This window comes from Oncorhynchus tshawytscha, linkage group LG11, assembly GCF_018296145.1.
Source record: "Oncorhynchus tshawytscha isolate Ot180627B linkage group LG11, Otsh_v2.0, whole genome shotgun sequence".
NCBI lineage: Eukaryota > Metazoa > Chordata > Actinopteri > Salmoniformes > Salmonidae > Oncorhynchus > Oncorhynchus tshawytscha.
Genome location: NC_056439.1, coordinates 7,781,302 through 7,793,952, shown reverse-complemented (window position 1 = coordinate 7,793,952; position 12,651 = coordinate 7,781,302). Strand labels below are relative to the sequence as shown.

Sequence of the window (12,651 nt, the reverse complement as noted above, 5' to 3'; positions counted from 1 at the left end):
TGGAGGTGGAGGGTCCGTCATGGTCTGGGGCGGTGTGTCATAGCATCATCGGACTGAGCTTGCTGCCATTGCAGACAATCTCAATTCTGTGTGTTACAGGGAAGACATCCTCGTCCCTCATGTGGTACCCTTCCTGCAAGCTCATCCTGACATGACCCTCCAGTATGACAATGCCACCAGCCATACTGCTCGTTCTGTGTGTGATTTCCTGCAAGACAGGAATGTCAGTGTTCTGCCATGGCCAGCGAAGAGCCCGGATCTCAATCTAATAGAGCACGTCTGGGATCTGTTGGATCGGAGGGTGAGGGCTAGGGCCATTCCCCACAGAAATGTCCAGGGACTTGCAGGTGCCCGGAGGAAGAGTGGGGTAACATGTCACTGCAAGAACTGGCAAATCTGGTGCTGTCCATGAGGAGGAGATGCACTGCAGTACTTAATGCAGCTGGTGGCCACACCAGATACTGACTGTTACTTTTGATTTTGGCCCTCCTTTTGTTCAGGGACACATTATTCAATTTCTGTTAGTCACATGTCTGTGAAACTTGTTCAGTTTATGTCTCAGTTGTTGAATCTTGTTATGTTCATATACATATTTACACATGTTAAGTTAAATAAGTTTGCTGAAATTTTTATTTTATTTTATTTCACCTTTATTTAACCAGGTAGGCAAGTTGAGAACAAGTTCTCATTTACAATTGCTACCTGGCCAAGATAAAGCAAAGCAGTTCGACACATACAACGACACAGAGTTACACATGGAGTAAAACAAACATACAGTCAATAATACAGTATAAACAAGTCTATGTACGATGTGAGCAAATGAGGTGAGATAAGGGAGGTAAAGGCAAAAAAAATGCCATGGTGGCAAAGTAAATACAATATAGCAAGTAAAACACTGGAATGGTAGATTTGCAATGGAAGAATGTGCAAAGTAGAAATAAAAATAATGGGGTGCAAAGGAGCAAAATAAATAAATTAATTAAATACAGTAGGGAAAGAGGTAGTCGTTTGGGCTGAATTAGGTGGGCTATGTACAGGTGCAGTAATCTGTGAGTTGCTCTGACAGTTGGTGCTTAAAGCTAGTGAGGGAGATAAGTGTTTCCAGTTTCAGAGATTTTTGTAGTTCGTACAGGTCGCAATGGTGGGTAGTATATGGGGCTTTGGTGACAAAACGGATTGCACTGTGATAGACTGCATCCAATTTGTTGAGTAGGGTATTGGAGGCTATTTTGTAAATGACATCGCCAAAGTCGAGGATTGGTAGGATGGTCAGTTTTACAAGGGTATGTTTGGCAGCATGAGTGAAGGATGCTTTGTTGCGAAATAGGAAGCCAATTCTAGATTTAACTTTGGATTGGAGATGTTTGATATGGGTCTGGAAGGAGAGTTTACAGTCTAACCAGACACCTAAGTATTTGTAGTTGTCCACGTATTCTAAGTCAGAGCCGTCCAGAGTAGTGATGTTGGACAGGCGGGTAGGTGCACCAAAATAAACGCAGTTTATTTGTATCATAAAAGTTACTAGATGTGGCCATGTGGTGGCGATAATCGTCAGCCGTAAGGGGGAATATTTGACCCGGAAATTAACACGTGAACTGATGGTTTGCATCCGGTGCATCTGAACAGCATTTGTGCGTTTGTTTAGCAAGCGGTGTCTAGCTAATTTATATATCTGTTTTATCGAAAGTTTTTACAGATTGCCAAGCTAACTGGCTAAGTAACATCAGAAATGACTGAGGTATGTGCTCTTTCGTGCATATTTTTGCCGGTAAAACTGAAATTACAACAGGTGTAGCTAGTGGCGCATAAGCTAACGTGATAGCTAGCAAGCAACGTTAAGTTACACTTAGCCCTTTTTGAAATACACTGGAAATAATTCCATTTGGAAAATTAATATTAGCTAGATCAGCTGTGTAACGTTATTTGCACTTACATCCGCGAATGTGGTATCGTGGAGTTGAGATGTAAGTTAACGGACCGTGGCTAACTACAGTAGCTCGCGTCATGAATAAGTAGCTACAGTAGATGAGTTAGCTAGCAAATAAAATATAGCTTTTGTCGAAAGTAATATGTCCGTGTATTTCATTTTTCAGGATGTGCAGAAGCACTCTGTGCACACGCTCGTGTTCAGGTCCCTCAAGAGGACTCATGATATGTTTGTTGCTGACCATGCCAAACCAGTCTCCTTGGATGAAACAAGGTACTCATGTTTTGTATAACAATATGCTGTCGCTGTGTGTGGGTCCAGTCTGTCTGTTCAGCATAGACATAATAGTTAACGACCCTACACTTGCTAACAGCCGCACTGGGGTCGGACAGGCTTCCTGTTTAAATTAAGACACCGGGACCCAGCGCGAGATAAGACTCGGGAAATCTACTTCCATCCAGGGATGAGAAATGCGTTGTACTCCGAAGGAAGTGTCCCGTTATTTGCCAAATGCTTCGTAAACAGGTGTGGTGAAATGCTTACTTTCCAAACTGCAGAGAAAAATATAAAATTTTAAAATGTATATATTTGTAACTCGAGGAATTAATAAACTGTGAATAACAAATAAAAAAATAACATGGCTATAAACAGGGAGTACCACTACCGAGTCGAATGGTGATTGAGGTAGCTATGTGCATATAGGTAGGGACTAGGCAAAATGATAGATAATAGACAGTAGCAGCAGTGAATGGGGTGTGGAACTGTGGTGTCAGTATGCATGTGTGTGCATTTTATGTGTGTGTGGGGGCATACATAGTCTGTGTGTGGATAGTCCACTGTGTGAGCATAGGAGAATTAGTGAAAACAAGTGTGTGTGTCTTGGGGTGTAAGTATGTGAATTACACTCAGTTACATCGAAGATTGAATGACACATTTTTAAGTAAACTGACGTTTTCATCTTCATGCTAGCTAGCAGTAGCCACAGCAGCCGTTGTGGAATGGCACATCACATTGAACAACAAAGGAGCTGATTGGCTGACACTGCCCTTCCAAAATGGCGGCTGTGGCTTCTGCTACCTAGCATTAGGATGGAAAATGCAGTTTTCCGGAGAAACTAGCAGTCGTTCAAACTTCTCTGTGTAACAGTTGGGATAATGAGACAAATCAGAGTACAACGCATTTCTCATCCCTGGACTGAGGTACGTTTTCCGGGCCATATCTCGCACTGCGGTGTCTTAATCTGAACACGAAGCCTGTCAGATCCCAGTGCAGCTGTAAGCAAGCATAGGGTCAGAATCTATTTGGGTTATGTTGAGGACAGAGGCTCATTCTCTGAAATGACTACGGTTTAAGGTAGTGCTGGGCGATATATCTCATTCAGTTGAATATATGTTTTAGTATGATATTCCAAATGCCTGTATCGCAATCTCGTTTTTTTGTTAGCGTTTATGTCCGCTTGTTCTCATGTTGTCTTTTGGTCTTGTCGCCTTCGCTCCTTCTGCTGTGACGGCGCACCTCATTTACACACACGCACCAAGCCCCTCCCCCACACGCACTGAAACACATTGAGACATTATCTTACTGTTATAGGGGGAGAACTTTCTAACTATACCTTTTCTATGTCTCTACTGTTGTGTGAAGAACAGACCCTACTAAAATGGGAATATCAATAGACATTGATTCTGGAAAATGAATGCTCAGTTTCTGTCACACGCAACATTCCAGGACCATGTACCGCTAGCAGCATTTTAGCCACAGGACTGTTACACGAGCTGTCCGGTTTGTTTTATAAATGTACAAGGAGCTTTAAAAAAGCTATTATATAATGGCAACTCATTCTGAGAAATAAGGTAGGCCACTTGATTTCAACATCTGAACAAAGTGGACAGGCTAGTATGCTGTTCAAACAGTTGGAGATGTGCAGGAGGGTGAGTTCATAACAATTAAACTTTTCTACTTTGTTGGCTAGCAAATAGATTCAAGTTGGCTAGACCATAAATACAAAGAATAGCTGGCTAGTCACTAGCATGTGGGCTTGTGCTTGAGATTGTTTATGAAACCGGTGTTCATTTTCCAAAATGCCTGCTACAAGAGGTTGGTCATTTTTAGTGAATGTACAGTACCAGCCAAAATTTGACACCTACTCATTCCAGGATTCTTTATTTTTACTATTTTCTACATTGTAGAATCATAGCTTTCTATTTCGCAACAAAGCCTCCTTCACTCACGCCGCCAAACTTACCCTAGTAAAACTGACTATCCTCTTGATCCTCGACTTCGGCGATGTCATCTACAAAATAGCTTCCAATACTCTACTCAGCAAACTGGATGCAATTTATCACAGTGCCATGCGTTTTGTTACTAAAGCACCTTATACCACTGCAACCTGTATGCTCTGGTTGGCTGGCCCTCGCTACATATTCGTCGCCAGACCCACTGGCTCCAGGTCATCTACAAGTCCATGCTAGGTAAAGCTCCGCCTTATCTCAGTTCACTGGTCACGATGGCAACACCCATCCGTAGCACGCGCTCCAGCAGGTGTATCTCACTGATCATCCCTAAAGCCAACACATAATTTGGCCGCCTTTCCTTCCAGTTCTCTGCTGCCTGTGACTGGAACGAATTGCAAAAATTGTTGAAGTTGGAGACTTATCTCCCTCACCAACTTTAAACATCTGCTATCTGAGCAGCTAACCCATCGCTGCAGCTATACATAGTCCATCGGTAAATAGCCCACCCAATTTACCTACCTCATCCCCATACTGTTTTTATTTATTTACTTTTCTGCTCTTTTGCACACCAGTATCTACCTGCACATGACCATCTGATCATCTATCATTCCAGTGTTAATCTGCTAAATTGTAATTATTCGCCTACCTCCTCATGCCTTTTGCACACAATGTATATAGACTTTTTTTTCTTTTTTTCTACTGTTATTGACTTGTTTATTGTTTACTCCATGTGTAACTGTTGTTGTCTGTTCACACTGCTATGCTTTATCTTGGTCAGGTCGCAGTTGTAAATGAGAACTTGTTCTCAACTAGCCTACCTGGTTAAATAAAGGTGAAATAAAAAAAAATGTGAAGACAAACTATGAAATAACACATATGGAATCGTGTAGTTACCAAAAAAGTGTTAAACAAATCAAAATACATTTTATATTTGATTCTTCAAAGTAGCCACCCTTTGCATTGATTTCAAGAAATGTGAATGAAAGTTTTTTTTATAAGTGCAGTCGCAAAAACCATTAAGCGTTATGCTGAAACTGGCTCTCATGAGGACCGCCACAGGAAAGGAAGACCCAGAGTTACCTCTGCGGCAGAGGATAAGTTCATTAGATTTACCAGCCTTAGAAATTGTAGCCCAAAAAAATGTTTCACTGTGTTCAAGTAACAGTCACATCAGGTGAATAAGGCCTTCAAGGTCGAATTGCTGCAAATAAACCACTACTGAAGGACACCAATAAGAAGAGCCTTGCTTGGGCCAAGAAACACAAGCAATGGACATTAGACCTGTGGAAATCTGTCCTTTCGTCTGATGAGCCCAAATTTGAGATTTTTGGTTCCAACCGCCGTGTCTTTGTGAGACGCAGTGTAAGTGAACGGATGATCTCCCAATGTGTGGTTCCAAGCATGGAGGAGGTGTGGGGGTGCTTTGCTGGTGACGCTGTCTGTGATTTATTTAGAATTCATGGAACAGTTAACCAGCATGGCTACCACAGCATTATGCAGCGATACGCCGTTCCATCTGGTTAGGTCTTAGAGGAACTATCATTTTGTTTTTCGACACGACAATGACTCTAAACACACATCCAGGCTGTATAAGGGCAATTTGACCAAACACTCCAGAGTGTTGGAGTGCTGCATCAGATGACCTGGCCTCAACCCAGTTGAAATGGTTTGGTGTGAGTTGGCCCGCAGAGTGAAGGAAAAGCAGCCAACAAGTGCTCAGCATATGTGGGAACATTCTTCATGAAGCTGGTTGATAGAATGCCTAGTGTGCAAAGCTGTCATCAAGGCAAAGGGTGGCTACTTGGAAGAATATCAAATATATTTTGATTCAACACTTTGTTTTGGTTACTACATGTTTCCATATGTTATTTCATAGTTTGAATGTCTTCACTATCATTCTACAATGTAGAAAATTGTTTTTTTTTAAATGAAGAAAAACCCTTGAATGAGTAGGTGTCCAAACTTTTGACTGGTACTGTATATTGTGAATCGCCTATCTGTTTGAAAAGATCAAGACATCGTTTTTTAGTCCGTATCGCCCGGCCCTACTTTATGCCTGATGTGTTCCATTGAGTTAACTAGGGTTTCCCTTCGTAGTCACAAGGTGAAGATGGCTGCGAAGCTAAGGGCAGACTACAGTGCCGTTCTACACATGCCCGTTCTGAAAGAGGGCAAGGACAGACCACTGGGATCCAACATGCCTGCCAATCAGAACTATCTCCAACCCGGTAAGAATGCCATCACGTCAACGTCAATTATTGGCAAATCAGTATTGTTTTCACGGGCAACGAATGAGCACTATTACAAGTCAATACTTCCAAGTATTTCTCATTACAACTCTCTGGTCTTCCAGGTGATGATCCAGAGTACTTGATCACTGGGACCCACGCATACCCCTCAGGACCTGGTAATTACAACAGTCTTACCCAGGGATCCCTTACTCTGGTCCTGGAGAGGTTCTTGGGGTGCGGGCTTTCGTTCCAGCCCGATCCTAACACACCTGATTCAGCAAATCATGGCTGAAGATCAGGATTTATTTGAATCTGGTGTGTTAAATGATTGGCCAGGAACCAAAACCTTCACACCCATTATCTCTCCAGGACCAGACTTGGAGAACCCCTCCCTCTGGTATAACCTCAATACCAATGCTACTGTTGCAAGTAAAACCACATTCATTCATATTGTGCCCTCGGGGGTGTTACATCACTTTTATAATGCTGTGTATTGTCATCCTCAGGGGTGGCTCTGACGGCAGACACTCAGATACATAGGAACCCCAGTGAGGGGGGAGTTCATGCCATGGCTCTTGCCCTGCCACCATCACAAGCCAGGTACTTACTTCAGATGATGCCCGGTAGATTTGTTGAAGTGAAAAGACACTAGAACAAACATAATTCGATAGTTCACGTCAGACATTCATCTGTTTGACACAATTCTTCTGTAATTCTATAGCACTACAACCGTCTGTACAGACCCCCAGATTTTAGAGAAATAAGCAAAGGGTTATTGTATCCAGTCAACACGAGACCCCAATCAGGGTTGCCTATCGTATGAGTGTACTTTGAGGTATCCAGCATCCATTTAGTTTTTTTGTGTAATTGCAGGCTGGACGCCAGTCACACAGCAGCCAGTGTTGGGGACATCCACAGACACGCAGTGGGGGCAGAGAGGCCTCACGCTCCTCACTCACACGCTATGGTGGGTAAACGCTCTCCGATACGTATTATTAGTCCTACACACCTTTTTGTGTCTAACACTTCACATGTATTTCGGCACCAACATTCCACTAATGAGACAACAGCCTTGTATGATCTTCGGATAATCATTTTCTGTCTTCTTTCTAGTCTCTTTTGGAAGGAGGCGGCACCAAAAACTCTTCCCTAATTGCCAGAAAAGCCCCCACTATGCCCAAGCCCCAGTGGCACGCGCCGTGGAAGTTGTTTCGGGTAAGGACATTATTTTGTCACGTCAGGAGCATCTGAATACACTTACTTGCTCTACAGTGCACACACTTTATCAAAGCACTTGGCACACTTACCAAAGGTTGATGTTTTGTAAGGAACTGTCCCTAGTCCTTCAAACGTACTACCATAATCTTAGAATGTCTTTTATGTAGGGCCTCTGTGTTTCAGATGCCTTCGGGGGTATTGACTTGCCCCCTGTTTTGTGTGGTAGCTGATACAGGTTTGCTTTATCCCTTCCAGGTCATCAGTGGTCATCTTGGCTGGGTGAGGTCCATTGCCGTAGAGCCCGGCAACCAGTGGTTTGTGACCGGCGCTGGCGACAGAACCATTAAAGTGAGTACAGAGAGAGACTGGGAGATCTATAGCTTTGAAACGGCAGTTTGAAGCGGGTGTACAAAAATAAAAGACGCAAAAATGAAACTTAGGAACGGGAAGCATAGAAATGGCACACACAGAATAGATATACTGCTGCTTCAACTTGCTTTCAATGAAAAATCTATAATGTGTTTTTCTATGTGCATTTGGTCGAGTCGCCAAAAAGTTACATATTGCAGCTTTAAAGGAAGATTAAGTCCTTTGTTTAATCAGTGTGTGTGATTGACAGGAGGGATGGGGGGCTGTGTTTTTACCACTATCATCACTCGTAGATATGAGAATAATAAGTGACAAGGGTATTGGGGCACCCATTTGATCTATTCAATGTCTGTCAAATGGTGGCATTTAGTCATGTATCTCGTAATAGATCAGCTATAAGTTTGATCGTGATTTCAAAACCCATTGTTTCTTCTTCTCCTGACAGATCTGGGACCTGGCCAGTGGGAAGCTAAAGCTTTCCCTTACGGGACACATCAGCACGGTGCGCGGCGTGGCCGTGAGCACCCGGAGTCCCTACCTGTTCTCCTGCGGTGAGGACAAGCAGGTCAAGTGCTGGGATCTGGAGTACAACAAGGTGCTGCACTAGTACCCTTTCATTTCTGCTTTACTTTATATGTTGTGTTTGAATGGACTGTAGGTCCATTATTATTTAGTTAAGTATTTAGTATAGTTACGCCCACTCATTTCTGCTCTACTACACGTTTCAATGCCATATTGTTTTTCCAATTATGATTGCTGTGTTTAGGTGATCAGGCACTACCACGGCCACCTCAGCGCTGTGTACGACTTGGACCTGCACCCAACCATCGACGTGCTGGTCACATGCAGTCGAGATGCCACGGCCAGGGTAAGTGTTACTAATGACGAGTTGTCTTGACTTTCAAAAACGTTATTTTTAGTGGAACATTTTGGAATGTTTTGAGACTTCGATATGAAATCTGTGCGTCTATAGGTGTGGGATATCAGGAGCAAAGCCAACGTGCACACCCTGTCCGGACACACCAACACAGTGGCCACAGTCAGATGCCAGGCCGCCGAACCTCAGATCATCACAGGTACGGACGGATACGTTTACAACTGCTTTGCCAAGCTGTGTTCATATATTGGCTAGTTGACTCACTGCAAAGTACCATCAATGGCTTATTATATTGTTATGTTCTATTATGAGCTGGTGCGAAGAGAAATCAGAATTTTGACCTTTTCTCCTGGGTCATGTTCTGGTCGGGAGAAAATAGGAGATACCACTTGAACTTGTCCAATAAGAACACAGTGTTTTGTTAGTTTCAAGACGTTTTGCTACGGCGTGACCTTCTGAACCCTGCTCTTTTCTATTCCAGGGAGCCACGACTCCACCATCAGGCTATGGGATCTGATAGCTGGGAAGACCAGAGCCACTCTCACCAACCACAAGAAGTCTGTCAGAGCACTGGCCTTACATCCCAGACAGTATGTAAATTCCTCATACGTAGCTAGTATTGATGCATATGTCACACCCAAGTTGGTCAACTTCTATTACCTAGTTGTAGTAAATGATAGGATTGATAGCTGATAGGGTCGCTCACTTTATTTGTGCGTTTGTATTTTTTATTTTGACACTGAACCATTGGTTGGCTGCACATTACAGGTATACCTTAGCCTCTGGCTCTGCCGACAACATCAAGCAGTGGACGTTCCCCGACGGCAACTTCATCCAGAACCTCTCTGGACACAACGCCATCATCAACGCAATGGCAGTCAACTCGGACGGCGTGCTGGTATCTGGAGGTATGAAAACGCCCGTTGCTTTTTCCAACTGGGCCTTGTATATATGTTGTTAGTGAAATAGACAGTTTTGAGCCTCTGTCATGATGATTGGGTCAGATTCTTTCTAGTCATAGTACATTGAAGGGCGTTGTTGCTTTGAAGGCACATTACTATAGATGGGCAACAAACAAAAAATAAGTGATAGCGGAAGAGGCTGGAAGCAAAGATATTGGAATGGCTAAGTAATAGGACATCCTATAGGCAGCCGTGTCTAGGTCCTAGCCCTATATCTATACCAATGTTTTGATCTACAGTACCAGTCGAAAGTTTGGACACACCTACACATTCCATTATTTTTTCCTACATTGTAGAATAATAGTGAAGACGTCACACTATGAAATAACACACATGGAATCATGTAGTAACCAAAAAAGTGTTAAACAAATCCAAATATATTCTAGATTCTTCAAAGTAGCCACCATTGAGGACAGCTTTGCAAACTCTTGGCATTCTCTCAAGCAGCTTCACCTGGAATGTTTTTCCAACAGTCTTGAAGGAGTTCCCACACATACTAAGTACTTGTTGGCTGCTTTTCCTTCACTCTGCTGTCCAACTCAACCCAATTGAGATAGTTTGGGATGTAGTCGGGTGATTGTAGAGGCCACGTCATCTTATGCAGCACTCCATCACTCTCCTTCTTGGTCAAATAGCCCTTACACAGCCTGGAGGTGTATTGGGTCACTGTGCTGTTGAAAAACAAATGATACGCCATCCCATCTGGTTTGTGCTTAGAGGGACTATCAGAATGCTGTGGTAGCCATGCTGGTTAAGTGTGCCTTGAATTCTAAATAAATCAGTGTCACCAGCAAAGCACCATCACACCACCTCTTCCATGCTTCACGGTGGGAACCACACATACGGAGATCATCCGTTCACTTACTCTGCGTCTCACAAAGACACGGTGGTTGGAACCAAAAATCTCAAAATTGGACCCGAGACCAAAGGACAAATTTGCACTGGTCTAATCTCCATTGCTCTTGTTTCTTGACACAAGCAAGTATTCTTCTTGGTGTCCTTTAGTTGTGGTTTCTTTGCAGCAATTTGACCATGAAGGCCTGACTCACGCAGTCTCCTCGGAACAGTTTATGTTGATGTGTCTGTTACTTGAACTCCAAAGCATTCATTTGGGGTGCAATCTGAGGTGCAGTTAATTGCCAATTTCTGATGCTGGTAACTCTAATGAACTTAACCTCTGCAGCAGAGGTAACTCTGGGTCTTCCTTTGCTTTGGCGGGGTCCTCATGAGAGCCAATTTTAACATGGCGCTTGATGGTTTTTGCGACTGCACTTGAAGAAACTTTCAAAGTTCTTGACATTTTCTCTATTGACCTTCATGTCTTAATGTAATGATGGATGTTTCTCTTTGCTTATTTGAGCAGTTTTTGCCATAATATGGACTTGGTCTTTTACCAAATATGGCTATTTTCTGTATACCACCCCAACACGACTGATTGGCTCAAACTCATTAATAAGAAGGAAATAAATTCCACAAATTAACTCTTAACAAGGCACACCTGGTAATTGAAATGCATTCCAGGATACAGCTAAACCTAACAGCTTCTTATTGTCTCCGTTAGCTGACAACGGCACCATTCACCTGTGGGACTGGCGGACGGGCTACAACTTCCAGCGTATCCACGCCGCCGTGCAACCTGGCTCGCTGGACAGCGAATCGGGGATCTTCGCCTGCATGTTCGACAACTCAGAGAGCAGGCTGATCACGGCCGAGGCTGACAAGACCATCAAGGTGTACAAAGAGGACGACACCGCGGTAAGAGATACTTTCATCCCGTGCTGTATATCTACATGAGTTTTTGTTTTGAGATGGGATTCAATAGTGGATTTTGATAATTTTTTTTACTACCTCATTGTGGATGTTTATTCAATCTCGAAAAATGACAGTCACTAAAACATTGCTAAGCTAATGAAACTGAAGTATTCCTTGACGTATTTCATAAGTTCTTGTTTCTGACTAGGGTGAGATTTTATTTTTTATTCCTTTCAGACCGAGGAAAGCCACCCAATCAACTGGAAACCGGAGATCCTCAAGAGGAAGAGATTCTAGTTTTGGCCCAAAAATAAATACTTTCATTAATTTCTGTTGTCAATATTCCCATCAATAGAACCCCATAATTTTTGTAACAAGAATATTCACTCAAAAACATACTTTGAACAAGTTGGCTTTTATTTTCATTTGAATCTTTTTTGTTTTCAATGTACTCATTATTCTAAGTACCATTTTCAGTCTTCAGTGTACGATGTTAGTCCAACAAAGCAGCCATTATGGACAGCCTTTAACCTTCCAGAATGTTTGTTCTTGATGATGACCGCTCTCTCATACCTCTGGTCATTCTCGTCCACCATGAGAAGCCACTCCTCAGCTCCGTAAGGGCTCTCCTTAGTGTGCGCACACATCCGGTAAATGTGTGGAAAAATCTAGATTTCTAGGTCAGGTTTTATTTTTTTGTATTGATCCAACAGAATCACCGACTGTATATACAAGATAAATGTAATTTGTTGTGCAATCTGGTGTATCAAATAAATCACTGTATGATCAACAGAACCATTCAAATAAAAAACATGTTGCTTCTCATTTTGAAGTTCCGTCAAGCGTGACTCACCAATGATTACATTGGTGACAACATTCCGGTAGTCTTTGCAACTGTTTCCCTTGATCTCCTCCCACTATCCGTTGTCTCCTGGTTAGTCCTGGAGCTCAGCCGTATTCCTGGTTTCACTGATAATGTGTAAGTTCTGCTCACCTGTTTGACAAAGCAGAGGTACACTGTAACGTGAAACTAATTCATATGGCAATTTTGGGTATTATCAACTGTAAACTGCTCCAAACGTTT

The 12,651-nt window shown here is 42.8% G+C and overlaps 1 protein-coding gene across 1 annotated transcript; it reads left to right on the top strand.

The window, feature by feature from the left end:
* Window positions 1-1,581: 1,581 nt before the first annotated feature.
* On the top strand, window positions 1,582-12,392 carry plrg1 (pleiotropic regulator 1). Its single transcript, XM_024436666.2, has 15 exons — window positions 1,582-1,738; window positions 2,094-2,200; window positions 6,256-6,386; window positions 6,512-6,565; window positions 6,896-6,989; window positions 7,263-7,356; window positions 7,503-7,604; window positions 7,863-7,955; window positions 8,422-8,571; window positions 8,743-8,844; window positions 8,950-9,052; window positions 9,335-9,443; window positions 9,622-9,761; window positions 11,377-11,570; window positions 11,805-12,392. Exons 1-15 carry the CDS (start codon window positions 1,730-1,732, stop codon window positions 11,862-11,864), a joined length of 1,542 nt encoding a protein of 513 aa, XP_024292434.1. The 5' UTR covers window positions 1,582-1,729; the 3' UTR covers window positions 11,865-12,392.
* Window positions 12,393-12,651: the final 259 nt, after the last annotated feature.